The sequence below is a fragment of the Schistocerca americana genome, chromosome 3, assembly GCF_021461395.2.
Source record: "Schistocerca americana isolate TAMUIC-IGC-003095 chromosome 3, iqSchAmer2.1, whole genome shotgun sequence".
In the NCBI taxonomy this organism is placed as follows: domain Eukaryota; kingdom Metazoa; phylum Arthropoda; class Insecta; order Orthoptera; family Acrididae; genus Schistocerca; species Schistocerca americana.
Window position 1 is genome coordinate 373,693,036 of NC_060121.1, and position 15,312 is coordinate 373,708,347.

At 39.2% G+C, this 15,312-nt stretch overlaps 1 protein-coding gene across 1 annotated transcript in view; it reads left to right on the top strand.

Annotated features, from left to right (window-relative positions):
• LOC124606946 overlaps positions 1 to 15,312 on the top strand; it is a 313,756-nt gene that overhangs the window by 235,162 nt on the left and 63,282 nt on the right. Inside the window, exon 8 of the mRNA XM_047139069.1 lies at positions 11,465 to 12,559. Coding sequence (XP_046995025.1) covers positions 11,465 to 12,559 — 1,095 coding nt within the window. The remainder of the gene's footprint in view (positions 1 to 11,464; positions 12,560 to 15,312) is intronic.

The window sequence follows — 15,312 nt, forward strand, 5'->3', positions numbered from 1 at the left end:
GAAAATAGGCGTGGTAAACTAATTTACTCAGATGTATATCGCCAAAATTTGCAATGACCATAATAACATAAGTAGCTGAAGTGTTTTTTTCCAGTTCAACTGCTCATCAATGCATACACCTAGATATTTTGAATATTCTACCTTAGCTACCGATTTCTGATCAAAGTCTATATTTATTAATGGGGTCATTCCATTTACTGTGTGGAACTGTATATACTGTGTTTAGTGAGAGCCCGTTTGAGAGAACCACTTAATGATTTTCTGAAAAAGATCGTTTACAATTTCACCAGTTAATTCTTGTCTGTCGGGTGTGGTAGCTAAACTTGTATCGTCGGCAAAAAGTACCAGCTTTGCATCGTCGTGAATGTAGAATGGCAAGTCATTAATATATATTAAGAACAGCAGAGGACCCAAGACCGAACCTTGCGGCACCCCATTCTTGATCGTTCCCCAGTTTGAGAAATCACCAGTTTTTTGCATATTATGTGAGCTGTTTATTTCAAGTTTCTGCACCCTTCTGAAATTAGGAAGATAATAAATTCTTTCAAGAATAAAAGCTCAATTCCCAAGGACAATATTGACGTCTTTTGGTATTATATTGGCTTCAGTTCATCATCTAGCAGTAAATGAACTATTTCATCTCGGATGAAATAAATAAACTATTATTAATGATTACCTTCGTTTGGCCACAAAGTGTTTCGCCTTCTGGATCAGTGAAAAAATTCAGCATTTGCCCTTACACTGCAAATAATGTAACATACTTATTATTTAACGTGTAAGTGCAAGTGCGGAAGTTTTTCACTGGTGCTGAAGATGCAAATTTTGTGTCAACAGGTATGTAATCATTAATTGTACTGTGTTCTTTCGTTTCTCGTGCGAGTTATTTTTTGCAGAAAACTACCGACTATTCCTTTATTGCTAGGTGATAGAAATGGGTTAAACTTCTAGAAACATCAGAGTAATCTTGGAGACTCTGGCTATAGCTCCAAAACTTGTGCTACGAAAGCTGGACGACAAAATGTTGTGATGTAAGATGGCATATTATTAACCGAAATTTTCCTAACCTATGTCATGAATAGCTCCTGACAAAATGCCTCTTAATAACGTTAGCCTGTGAATAGATTTAGGTGATTACACTTCCATTTTCGAAAAAAAACTAAAAAAAAGAAAAAAGTCAGTGGTCTGACTGAGGCTCCAGTTCAAACAGGTCAAATCGTTTGAACACTTGAAAATTAATTTACTTCCATCCGTTCTTAAACGTAATAATTTCAGAGAAGCCAAAGAATTATTGATATCGATCCACAGCAAGAAAGCCACTGAGGCAAGGACGAAATTCATAAGGCATACATTCAAACATTGTACTGAAGTTCTGTGTATGGTTATTATTAACAAATCTTGCAATATTTTTCATTATTTGACACGGCAAGAAAGCCGTAACAAAAATTTATACATTATTTTAAGTAAAGTAGTCAGCATAGGTACCTGCAAGTGATGAAAACATTTCTCACAAAATATATTATCCTTTTTTTTTTTTTTTTTTTTTTTTTTTTTTTTTTTTTTTTTTTTTAAAGAGAATGTGGGGATCAAAAGAGGAAAGAGGTTTCACATTTTTTGCACGAGTCTCTCTCTCTCTCTCTCTCTCTCTCTCTTTCTCTGGCTTCCTTGTTTCCTCCCTGCCTGTTGTGGTTAGCTTTCAGTGTGTCAGTTTTATGTACAGGAGCAGAAAAGCACATTACACTGAATGAAATTAATTTTCCAGTGCCCACATAATTTCCTCACTATGTGGAATGGAAATCATGCTTGGCTTACATTTATGAAAGGCAATCAAAAGGTTTCTGTTTGAGGTTGTTGCTGCACTGTATATGCAACGTAGCACGACTGTAACAACGGTGTATAAGCACTGACATAAAGGCAAGGAATTGGGGTGGCATTTGTGTCTCTCTGATGTGTTTGTGGTAAATACAAAAATGTGAACTATGGTGACATTATTACCAAATGAATCCAAACAGGACCAATGTGCTGTTAGTCTTTTCTTGGCCATCAAAAGAGACGTTTGGTAGACATCCGTCGGAGAATAAGAGTGTATATGAGGCACCGTGTCTGTTGAGAACCACTTTTGTCGAATTATGTGCCACATTCCAAGCTGGTCGCAATTTGATACAAAATGCCGGTCACTCTGGAGTGCCAGCCTCAACTGGAAGACTCAAGTGGGACACACTTGTGGCACCCTCCCCATAGTCCTGATCTTCCCCATACAAATATCATGCCTTGTGGCCCCTTAAATAGGTCCTTGACTTCCCCACACAGCAGAAATTGGTGCTTTATCAGCCGAGTATCTTCAACCTGCTAAGTCAGTGGGATGGTTGCCTCAGTGCTCATGGCAATTTTGCCTGATTGGCACACCAATTCTTCACTGCACAGTCTTCAAATGGAAACTTTTTGATTGCTTCTTATAACATGTGTACACTAACATGTTAATATAGAGGTTGGCAACTGATTACATATAAGGCAGTGCCTCTTCATGTGGAAAATATTGACGTCTGACTCATTTCGACACACAAAGACAAAGGCGAGCGTGCGCGCGCCCACACACACACACACACACACACACACACTAAATTTTCAATTTCTTAGAAACTATTCTGATGTATGCCTGATATGTATAAGTGAAAATTTCTCATGTGTCGTGTTCTGATGATTTCACTTGAACAGAAATGGATCTTGTATTATGATCTTTGACTATAATTGTTCATGGAAACTAAGTTTTACTGACCTAAACCCTTTCACAGAACTACTTTGGAGTGGGCCCCAAATGGTATCCCCAAAACTCATTGAAATTGCTGGGCTGCAGAGTATGGCTTCTCCTTGTAAGTTCTATGTTTGGAAGGGGGGGGGGGGGGGAGGAAGATGATATACAGTACAACACTCTTCCATGCCCATCCAACATTTTCTTTTCGTTTTTTTACAATCCTGTGTCTGTATTGTTCTGTACAGCACAGTTGTAACGGTGATTTATAAGTACGTGTTTACCACAGACACATAAAAAAAAGGGGGGGGGGCAGTTTTTACTAACATCAGTGTCTGGAATTTCCTGACAGAGATTCTGCTGGTCATTAAACTATTAGATGCTTATTTGGTAGTGACAAAGCTGTATATTTGTGGAAATACCTCTGCTGATTGACATTTTTATGTTACTATATATTTGTCATAAAATGCCAACTCCCTGTGTTTATATTTCTGAGACCTGATTGGTAGGTAGTCAGAGAGCACACAGGATAAGGTTAAGGTTGTGGATGGGATCGTAAACAGTTACTGTGAGTTGCATAATCAAGCACACAACTTTATTTTTCTAAGTACCTCTTATTTACATATTGGCTTAAAAGATCACAATTAAACAATACGGCTGAAGGCCTAGTTAAGGAAACCTTGAGATGCTTTCTGGGCTGAAGGCCCAAAACCACACAGTAAACACAAGAACAGCTGAAGACCTGGCTTAGAAATCTAAAAAAATTAAAAATAGACGCTAATTTTTTTTAAAAAAAAAGCAGTGAAAACAATTAACAGCTGAAAGCCTACACTAAACATCTGAAGGGCAGCTGTAATTAAGGCACATTAATAAACAATTTTTTCTAAGCAAGAAAATTTTGTTTTAAACTTACAACAGAACGGCTGAGGCCTGATTAACTTATTGCATGGCTGACGGCCACAAACAAATTTGAAACAATGGCTGAAGGCCTGAACAACAAGTCAGATAAATAATTTAGAATAAACCCCTTGCTCCTTATAAAAAAATTTCCTTTAGAGAATACACACGGCTGAAGGCCTTATTAAGGGTTCACACAAATCCTTGGCTGAAGGCCACACAGAACGCATGGAACAACTAGCGGCTTAGGGCATGGATTACAAACAATTTCAGATACAACAATGTCTATGAATAACAAAAATTTTTTCTACAACAATCAATGCTCAAAATTTTAATTTAGCACAGCTGAAGGCCTTTATGTAAAATTTAAAAAAACTGAAGTAATACATGACCAAAGGTATTGCACAATACTCCAAATAAAATGAAAATCACAATTTAAAACAAACAGAACAAGTGGTACCCAGAAGTGTTCCAAGGGTCGGCCTGGGAAGGTAGCTCAAACATAAAGTGAGGTGAGACAGGCAGCCAAGAGTTGAAGTTAAGTAATCGGATGGCAACCCAATCTAGGGACGGCCCAAGGACCCACCAACAATTTAACCAATTCCCTTCCATCCGACCAATGGCACAACGATGGAGAATATCGGCCGAGGACGAGAAGATGAACAGCACTACACCTCCAGAAATTGGTGTCTAAAAACAGCCAGGGGAACAATAACCACTCTAAGCAAATATGAACCAAACAACTTAAAAGGCTGTAGAACTACATGCTGTGCTGGACAGCAACAACACAATGAGGAAAAGGCAAACTGCCTGCAAACTACGCTAACGACCAGGGCAGGTAACTGGAGCGTTAACAGCCACAGGGCAGAAAATACCGCTGGTGCACTTCACTGATAAGTAACAGTCAATTTAATTATTAAATCACAAAATAGGAAGACAGCTGCAAGATTTCACCAACTCCAATACATCATACGATGCTGCTAGCCCAAATGGCCAAGGGGGCAACAACCCTCAAGTGAATGAAGAGATGTGACAATAGTTGAGGTTTCATAACAGATTAACTGATCACTCAACTTCAGCATCTACGTTCGGTGGGCAACGAACTTGTCGCTCTCGCAGCTAGCACCTCACGATCCAACAGCACGTGTACACCGCCAGCGGGCGTGGCCTAGCCTTGCACTGTGGAGACTTCCTTGCTGCTCCATCCCAACTGACTCTCTGCATCCAACATGCAGACAGCGTTACGATAATTGGTCAGTCAAAACCACAAGCTGCACACAGTTCCGCAGAAACACTTCCACAAACAACTTGAACAATACTGAAACCAGTCACTGGGGAATAACCAGGACGAATCACAAGTCCACACACGCAGAGAACCCAGAAGCAATCGGCGATCACACACACATTGTCCGATGAGACGACCGACCAAACGAACGACCAACCGAGGTCATTCCCACTCAAGGCATGTGTATTGGCAATGGTTGGGCGAGCCATGGCTGTCCGGACCTCATTGCTGCTCCATCCCGACTGCCTTCAGATGCATGATGACCCGGAGACACCGGCTTGGACCCAACCATCCAGAGGGAACACTTGCCCATTGGCCATTTGACATCTCTGCACAAGGAAGGAACCGACCCAAGTCACACAAGATGATTAATTAAAGGGGCCCAGAAGCAATCAGAAAACCAAATACACGTCACCTGGTGAGACGACCGACCAACCAACAGTCGTCACCACTCCAGTCTCCTTCCGTCGGACAGTGCATGTGTACTCCCCAGTGGTTGGGCGAGTAATGGCTGTCCAGGTCTCATTGGAGCTCCATCCCGACTGAACGCACCACACACCACGACCTGGAAATGCTAGTGGTCGCTCCAAAGATAGTACAACAGTGCCCTTATCAATAGTGGTGCTGCTGCCTCTCATGGGCAGGCAGGCAGGCCAGCAACTTAGTGATGCCAGTAAATCGAATAAGAAATGGGATGGCAGTACCGCAAAGACAAGATGTCAAGCACTAAATGGCACGAACACTAGCTGTGCACAACTCAATTTTTAATAGTTTCACTGCTATTTCTTCTTTTCCTGATGATTACTACTACTACTACTACTACTACTACTATGTTGTTGTTGTTGTTGTTTGGAAGTATTTGTTGTTGTTGTTGTTTTAGTTGCTGCTGCTTCTGCTGCTGCTGTTGTTGCCTTCAGTCCTATGACTTGTTCAATGCAGCTCTCCACAATAATCTATCCTGCACAGGTGTCCCCATCTCTGAGTAATTAATGCAACCTATAACCATTTGAACCTACTTACCATATTTATTCCGTTTGCCTTCCTCTACAATTTCTACCTCCCACACTTCCTCCAATACCACATTGACAGTCCCTTCATGCCTCAGAATGTGTCCTATGAACTGATCCCATCTTTTAGTTAAATTGTGCTATAACTCTCCTTTCTCCCCAGTTCAGTTCTGTGCTTCCTGTTTTGTGAAGCCCATTAGGAATGCAGGAACTACTTAGAGATGGGCAATTTGTTTCATTTCCGTTCTGTGGTGTTGCTTTCTCTCTTCAGACAATGGTGTTTCAGTCTTTTTCTTAAGTTTTTTTTCCCTCTTGGTCAACTTGCCATTTGTGAAATTTAGACTGGAAGAATTCACAATTTTTGACATCTTATGGCAAACCTATGTTTCAAGCATTTGTAGACTTAAAGAAAGCTTTTGACAATGTTGATTGGAATACTCTCTTTCAAATTCTGAAGGTGGCAGGGGTGAAATACAGGGAACGAAAAGCTATTTACAATTTGTACAGAAAGCAGATGGCAGTTCTAAGAGTCGAGGGACATGAAAGGGAAGCAGTGGTTGGGAAGGGAGTGAGGCAGGTTCGTAGTCTTTCCCTGATGTTATTCAATCTGTATATTGAGCAAGCAGTAAAGGAAACAAAAGAAAAGTTCGGAGTAGGTATTAAAATCCATGGAGAAGAAATAAAAACTTTGAGGTTCGCCAATGACATTGTAATTCTGTCAGAGACAGCAAAGGACTTGGAAGAGCAGTTGAACGGAATGGACAGTGTCTTGAAAGGAGGGTATAAGATGAACATCAACAAAAGCAAAACGAGGATAATGGAATGTAGTCGAATTAAGTCGGGTGATACTGAGGGAATTAGATTAGGAAATGAGACACTTAAAGTAGTGAAGGAGTTTTGCTATTTGGGGAGCAAAGTAACTGATGATGGTCGAAGTAGAGAGGATATAAAATGTAGACTGGCAATGGCAAGGAAAGCGTTTCTGAAGAAGAAAAATTTATTAACATTGAGTATAGATTTAAATGTCAGGAAGTCGTTTCTGAAAGCATTTGTATGGACTGTAGCCATGTATGGAAGTGAAACGTGGACGATAAATAGTTTGGACAAGAAGAGAATAGAAGCTTTCGGAATGTGGTGCTACAGAAGAATGCTGAAGATTAGATGGGCAGATCACATAACTAATGAGGAGGTACTGAATAGAGTTGGGGAGAAGAGAAGTTTGTGGCACAACTTGACTAGAAGAAGGGTTTGGTTGGTAGGACATGTTCTGAGACATCAAGGGATCACCAATTTAGTATTGGAGGGCAGCGTGGAGGGTAAAAATCGTAGAGGGAGACCAAGAGATGAATACACTAAGCAGATTCAGAAGGCTGTAGGCACAGTAGGTACTGGGAGATGAAGAAGCTTGCACAGGATAGATTAGCATGGAGAGCTGCATCAAACCAGTCTCAGGACTGAAGACCACAACAACAACAACAACGACATCTTATGATGCAATTCCTGCCAGTTTCAAATTAGTTTTGATATCGCCAGTCTATTTAATTGTGTCTGTTTTTGCTTTACTCTTGTTGTCAAAGAATTTGGCTATTTATTTTGTAAGTCAATGTGGGTTCATTCTTTTAATGTGTCCATAGAATCGGCCTACATTTTCTAATGTAACTATGGATATTTGTTTACTATTTGATTTTTTGCTTGCCACTGAGGCAGTATTGTACCTCTAAAAGGTTTGGGGCTAGAAGTTTTCTTAATATTTTGCATTCATATGTATCACTGTTTTCAATGTCTGTTTTCCTGTTCATAATTAGTGTTTCTGATCCATAGAGGCATTCTGGTTTAATTATTGTAAGTCTTAGTTTTGTGTGCTTGGAGATACATTTGTTGTATTGAGTAACTTGATATGCCGTTTTCGATAGTGGCATCTAATTTTGTTTACTTTTGTTTAGATTCCATTTTTCTGAATGGCTTCATGAGACATTTTAATTGTGGTACTTTAATTTTGCTATATTTAGCCTCCATGAATCTTGGTGCTTGTTTTGCTGCAGGTCACATAATCTGTCTTTTAATAAGAGATCTGGAGACACTCCTGCAGTTTGATTCAAGACGTGAATCTGATTTTGGGCTGATGGAATGTTATGAATTAAAAATGCTAAATCATTGCAAGTGCTACACAATCTGTATATAACTTTTCTCTGCCTAAAGTGATTGATTAGTTGGTCAGTTTTGAGGATTGATTTCTGTTTGCACCACTGTTGTATCACTTTCTCTAGGATGTGAAAAGTTAGGGAGACAGCCCATCTTCTTGTCTCACCCCCACTTGGATTTTGAAAGGATCTGAGATTTCCCCCATAAATTTAACCTTTGAACTTTGTCTGTTTTGTGACTGCATGTGTTTTCAGCTCTGGATCTTGTATTTTAATATTTGCAAGAGTGACCTATGGTCAACTGAGTGATAGGCTTTTTTGAAATCATCAAAGGTGCAGACTAAATTTTTGCTAGTAATTCTTTGAGGTGTTAGGAATAACTTTAGGTTCAAGACTTGCTCTGGAAACTTGTAAAACATATAGTATGCTCAGAGTTCCACTCAGAGTATAGTGGCATAGTGCACAGATAAGCCAAAACATTATGATGACTGATCACCACAACACTGGATGCCACCAGGTGGCATTGTGGGCATATGATGCAATAACAAAAGTATGTAAGTGGAGCAGACATGGACGGGGGATCACCCCAGCAAAGATATGGCCTGCAAATTGGGAAATCCATTGAGATAAGTGACTTTGATTTACACAGAGCATGTGAACGAGTATCTCAAAAATAGTGAAGCAGGTCGAATGTTCACGTGCTACTGTCATGAGCATCTTTGGAAAGAGGTAGAAGTACAGTGAAACTACCACTAGGTGCTAAATGGTTGGACATCCACGATTCTTCACAGAAGGTAGAGTTTAGTAGTAATTTGTCTGCTCTACGCAGTAGGATAGATGGTGATCTGTGGCATCTCTGCTGAAAGAGCACAATGCTGGTGCTTGCACAAGTGTTTCAGAATACACCGTTCATCGTTGAACATGGAGCTCCACAGCAGACCATCCCTATGGGTTCACATGTCGACCCAGTGATATAAATTATGATTGCAGTGGGCACAGGTCCATCAGGATTCGACCGTCAATCAATGGAAACATGTTGGCTCTTTGGATAAATCACATTTTTCTTACACTAGGTCAGTGGTTGTCTCCACAAATGCCATCACTGAGGTGAACAGCGGCTCAAATGTGCAGCACACCATGGAACAACTGCATCTCTTCATGCTTGATGTCTTCCCCATTGTCTATGTCTCGGAGCCAGACCCGTGCTACAGTGATTTGAGGAGCAATATAGTGAACTCATTTTGATGTCTCAGCAACCAGATTTGCCTGGTGTATATTCTACAGAGCCTATCTGGATTACTATCATCACATACGCAAATCAGTGGCCCATTATTTGCACGAATTTCATGACCAGTGCATAGACATCTAATGTCCCATACCTTCGCAAACCTACCAACAAATTGTCTATCCCTGATATGCAGAATCAGTGATGTATTTCATTCCAAAGTGGATAAACAAACTATTAAGTGGACAGGCATAATGTTTTGGCTCATCACTGTATATGTAAATATAGTTTGTATTTAGACAACTGAAAATCCAAAGATGGATAACAGTATGAATTATGATAGATTCCCACTCACCACATAGAGGAGGCATTGAGTGGCAGGGATATCTAAAAGTAGACTGTTGGAAAACATCAGCTTTTGGACAGAGGGAGGGAGGGAGGGAGGTAGGTAGGTAGGTAGGTAGGTAGGTAGGTAGGTAGGCAGAGAGAGAGAGAGAGAGAGAGAGAGGGGGGGGGGGGTGGGAGAGGAATATCTAATGAAGGACTTAGCCTGATAGCCAATATTTCCAAATGTGCCTGTCTGCCTCTCATTCCCTTTCCTCCATTGTGAGATACCAATTTCTTCTCTAGACTGTGAGAAGTAAACCATGCTAATTCATACTAGTATGTATTAAGCACAGGGGAAATCTTAATTTTTATCCAAAATACGTATGAAGCACACATGTAGCATTTCTCTCATTAATGAAATGGTATTTTGAATACTTTTAATGGTAGTCAGATGAAATCAGTTGATTTTTTATTTTTTTTATTTTTTCTGACAATTCATAATCTAAAAAGTAATCTCAATATTAAGTTTCTTAACTTGTAATAGATATTCTTCCCTGCTTTCAAGGTGGTCAGTACTATTTTTCCAAGGGTTCTCAAGTCATTGATAAAAATGCAATTCTTCCAGTCATTCACATACCTGTCCATTGCAAAATGGTTTTGAAGAAAATATTTCTTGGATATGCAATGAGTATCAAAGGATGACAGGAAAGCTTCAGGTTATTTCTAGTGTTGAAATGTTTCCCAACCAGAGACAGTCTACATCCCTCAGTGGTAATGAAATGTCTTATCAGATATCACCATGGAGGAGGCTGTTATCATTCAGTAGTATTGCATGTTATTTATTACATACCTCAGTTTGTGATCTTAATGTTCAGAGTATTGGGCATTAATTATGGGTTCATGCAGAGAACCACTGTTTAGCTAAGGGGCATTGTGGTTAAAACTGTCCTTTCTCACAATTCTCCCAGAACTTTTGTACTCATCTTTAAACCTTTCGCTGTAGAACAGAGAGACTATTTTCCCACTGTTAGATGCTATTATTTGCTCTCATGATGAAAATGGAAACACCATATTCATCTGAGATGACAGTGTGTGTCCATGTGTGTTCTTTCTCATGAAATCACTCCATAAAGGCCCATTTCAGAGTGCTACGTATCTGTGGCATACTGCATTTTCCAATACGATGTTAAGATGTAATCTGTATTCCTTCTCCTTACTTCCACTTTTTATTTGCAGTTTTATGACAGAGTTGGCTAAACATTTTACTTTTTTCTCAAATAAGACTGTACAGTTTTTTTTATTTGTGATGTACAAATGCACTTAAATTATGTTTTAAAAAAATGCTTATGTTGTTATTTCTATATCTGTCAAAATTTTCAGCTGCAAGTAAGCTTATGCATATTGAACTCTGTACTTGATATAGTCCTAAGCACAATGCAATAGAATCTGGTGGGATATTCCCAAGCCTATATCTCTTAACTTCAATGAGACATGTTATCAGTTACATACCTCTCCATTTCCTACTATTAAGTCTTTAAATTTACATTAATTTGTTGTGATTTCAAATGCCTAAATATACCAACCTGCTGCCATTTTTGTCATTAATTAAAGCTGATAACTAAAACATTAGAGAAATTATGTATTAGCAGCAACTTTTTACTTGACAGCATTGACATTTTTGGACGTACTCTTCAGCACTGTACTATCTAACTAGAGTTTGAAAGTGTAGTGTATATTTGTCATCACTGTCATTTGTTTTCTTACATGTTTTAAGTGTATTTCTGAAATGTATCTCAGCACATTTTAGACAGTTCTAATATCAACTATCATTAACAGGTTCTTTCATCAGCTACCAGCCTCAGCATGACAAGTCTGGACAGTGACAGTGATACCGACGAAGGCAGTTACGAGCGACGTCACCACAACCCACCACCACTCCGCCCACCTTTTATGCCAGCAGCCCAATCCTCTCAAAATGCAGAGACACCTTCACAGTCACTTCACACCACTGGAAATATGACTTCTGATTCAGACTCTAGTGTAGCACAAACAGTTCCTCAGCGTCCTCGCTTCAGTAAGCGTATTTCCTCCACTAGTATCAGCAGTTGGGAGTCAGAAAGCCCTCATGCTCGATTTTATCTTTCATCTCCAACGTTTGACAGTCCAGCTGCCAGCCGGCCTGTGCGTTACGAATCAATTGATGAAGATGTGGAAATGACTTTCAGTGATACAGTGGAGTCATCAGCTGAAGGGAGGGAGGAACAAAATGAGAAAATTGAGAAGTCACATGACATAAGTGGAGGAAATAAGGAACTAACAGCTGTCACTGAGGTTGATGTGTTCGATAATAGTAGTAAGACTGATACTCGGATAGAGAAGATTAATGCTTCTCAGATGAATGTTGAGGTAGAAACTGATAAAGCTTTGGAAATACTTCCACCTTCTGTATCTAGAAATACTGATGACATTCACTCTGTGAAAACTGATAAGGAGAGATTACTTCTTCGTAGGAGCAGTCTCAAAAGGCAGAATCGTGTCATTGATGAGGATTTGGATGAGTGTGAGAACTCGAACAGTGCTATAAAAACTGATGTCTTGTTAACAGGTGACACTTTACCGGTATTGAAATTCACAAGTCACGAAGCAGACAATTTAGAAGAAAACAGTTTTGAGAAAAGTGAGAACAGTATAGAGCGGGAGGGATCTCAGGAAACACTTGTAGCTAGTCCTAAATTAGAGTGTGCAAATATGGACATCAGTGATATTGTTCAGCCAGTGCAGAGTCAATTCCTTGATCCTAGCTCTGGAGTGGGGAAGTGTGCAGCAACACATGCAGACCAAGAGACGATGACTCAGCAAGATGAGCAACCATCAGCAAGCTACCTTTCAGCTAGTCCTGCTACTGCAGATGAATCCTTTGAAATGGAAGAGGTATTATATATCTATGTACATCAATTCACATTAATGCTATCCATAGAGCCTGTAAATTGTGGAGACTTTGTTTTACTGCCTGTTTATAATGTTTTTGTTCTCTCTCTCTCTCTCTCTCTCTCTCTCTCTCTCTCTCTCTCTCTCTCTCTCTTCTCTAGTAAAATATGAGTCTAAGTAAAATAAAACTTTAAAATTAGATTGCATTTTGAAAGTAATTGTCTCTGTTTTGTCTTAGTTTTATTGTAAGCTTGTAATGAAATTTGCATATTGTCACAACTAGACAGTTGCAGCTTATAAATTGTATTTTCTACTGCTAGTTTCAAGCTGTATTCGTGTTTCCCAGATTTTTTATTTATTTTTTTTTAACTACTTTGACCTATTGAGATGTGAGCATTATTATTTGAATGCAAAGCCCATATTTTGTTAATGTGGATTTTATTATACAGAATGTGTTCTGGTATACTTTTTGATGGTAAAAGGAGTTACAGACAGATATGTTTGATACTGTTGGCTTGTCTTGTATTTTCTGTATGAATGTACTTTGGTGTTGGGTTTTGTAGTTGAACAGGAAGTTAGCTCATTTACTTGTACAAGGTGCCCCCAGGACCCACATGTGAGAAATTTTTATTATTTAAATTTTACATAGAGTCTGCCTGTTTGTTTGTCACCTTTCTGCTGATGCGACAACAGTCAACTAGTTCACACTGGAATAGGCCAAATCGTTGTCTGTAATGCTGCTGTGCCAGTCAAATCTCCTGCATGATCATCTGACTTTTGAGATTGAGGCTTTCAGAGATGCAACTGGAAAAATCTCTCTCCAGTTTCAAACCACTACCCAGAGCAGTTGCTAAATGGCTTAGTTCCTTTACTTTGGCATTTCCCTTATCATCAATCTGGGGCTACTGGAGCTACCTCATTTCATCTCCATGGCAATCCTCACTGTGTAACCCCAATGAACAAAACAGATACAGTTCCTTTTTCTAAATGAAATGTGTGTTAATGACAAATCCACACAGCTTTCCAATCCTGACTACACCCCCACTTGGATGTACATGCTTGTTTTTGTCCTCCGTGAATTTTTCACTATCAAGCAGCTCAATAAATACATTGATAACATCGCTGGACCTATTTGTTGCCTCTATATGCCAAAAATATGTAATTGACTAACTAGAAATGTGAGAGGAATTGTTATTATTTGTTTCTGATTTCCCCCCCCCCCCCCCCTAATGAAATGAAATATGGATTTTAAAGTACTGTTGAGCCAAATATCTATTTCTGAAATGAATAATGTTGAAAAGTGAGTTTCAGATCGGTAATATTAATTTGGATCCTCCTCCTATGTTTCCAGACAATTGAACAAGTGAGTAACATGTTTAAATTAACACAAAGGAACACTAGAGGCTGTTTTGTTCATTTGCAGGTACCATGTGCATACAGAGACTGATTACTGAGTTGAGTATTTGAATTCTGAGGATCAACTGAGCTTATTGCTAGGGTTCACTGTACTTTCAGTAAAGGTAATGTCTTGGTGATATGATTGGCTGGAGACACTGGGCCCATATTCGGGTGGAGTTAAGTAATGTAAAGATGCTTTCTGAAACAGGTTATAGCTGCTAATTAGATCATCAGTAATATCGTCTATGTTGAGGAGATTATAAGCTCTAATCTTCTCTAGCAATATGACTTACTGGAATTTGTAGCTTGGTGTGATATTGGCAATATGGGAGTTAATAGGCCACAAGATGAGGTAGCAAATGCCACTGGACTAACATAATTTCACAACTTTCAGAATACTAGCTCAAACAATCTGCAATTGTCTCACATATATAAGAACTCTGCATGTTGGCTTCTAGTTTGGGACCCATTAATGAGGTATAAATTTTCATTGTCACAAGATAACTAATTAAGCTCTCTGCAAATAACTAAATAAGCTCTCCCATAGCTTAAGCTCTCTGTATAGCAAAAGCTATGGGGCAAAATGTTCCACAGGAACATGTCATTAATCTCAATGAGTCCATGCTTCATAAGTGTGATGTAGGACGCACTTAACATGTTATGAAGTGGTAATTAGTATTGGTTTATTTGCTTACTGTCAGACCTGGTGGTTGCTGTCCAAATGCATGACAGTAAGCTAAAGGGTCACGTGGTCAAATTGTGGTCAGACTGTGTAATATTTCAGTGTGCCTTTAATCTAGCCTTCACCTCTGAGTGAAGATTCACTAGTAACAACACATGGTTTGGATTCAACATTGAAGTGTAGATCTCCTTTCACCTGTAGGTTAGGGACACGGTAGGTTAGGGGTACACAAGTCTCCAGAGTGGCATACAGTTGAAAGACTTGCATCAGACTGTTGAGCTGCCTGCAAACCTGTATGCAGTTATTATTATTATATTCATGTGTTTCTTAGCTATTCCACAAACACACAAACTGACCTCAGTTTTGATTCAGTCAGAAAAGAATTACAAAGTGCTTGTATGGGTATATTCCAATTTATTACAATGATTCAGATAGGATATGTCCATGTGTATGACTGTAAGCTACAGCTTATCTTTTCATAATCTCAGACTATATACTACTTCTCTTCTGAATGGTTATGAGTCAGCATAGATTTTATTTCCTATAACTGGAATGGATATGGACATTTGAAGTTTATGTTAATGGTATTAGTCACCATAACCACTCAAGAGATTGCAGTACTCTTTTTTAAAGATTACTTCCACCTCTGTGGAGACCATATCATAGCCCTAAACAG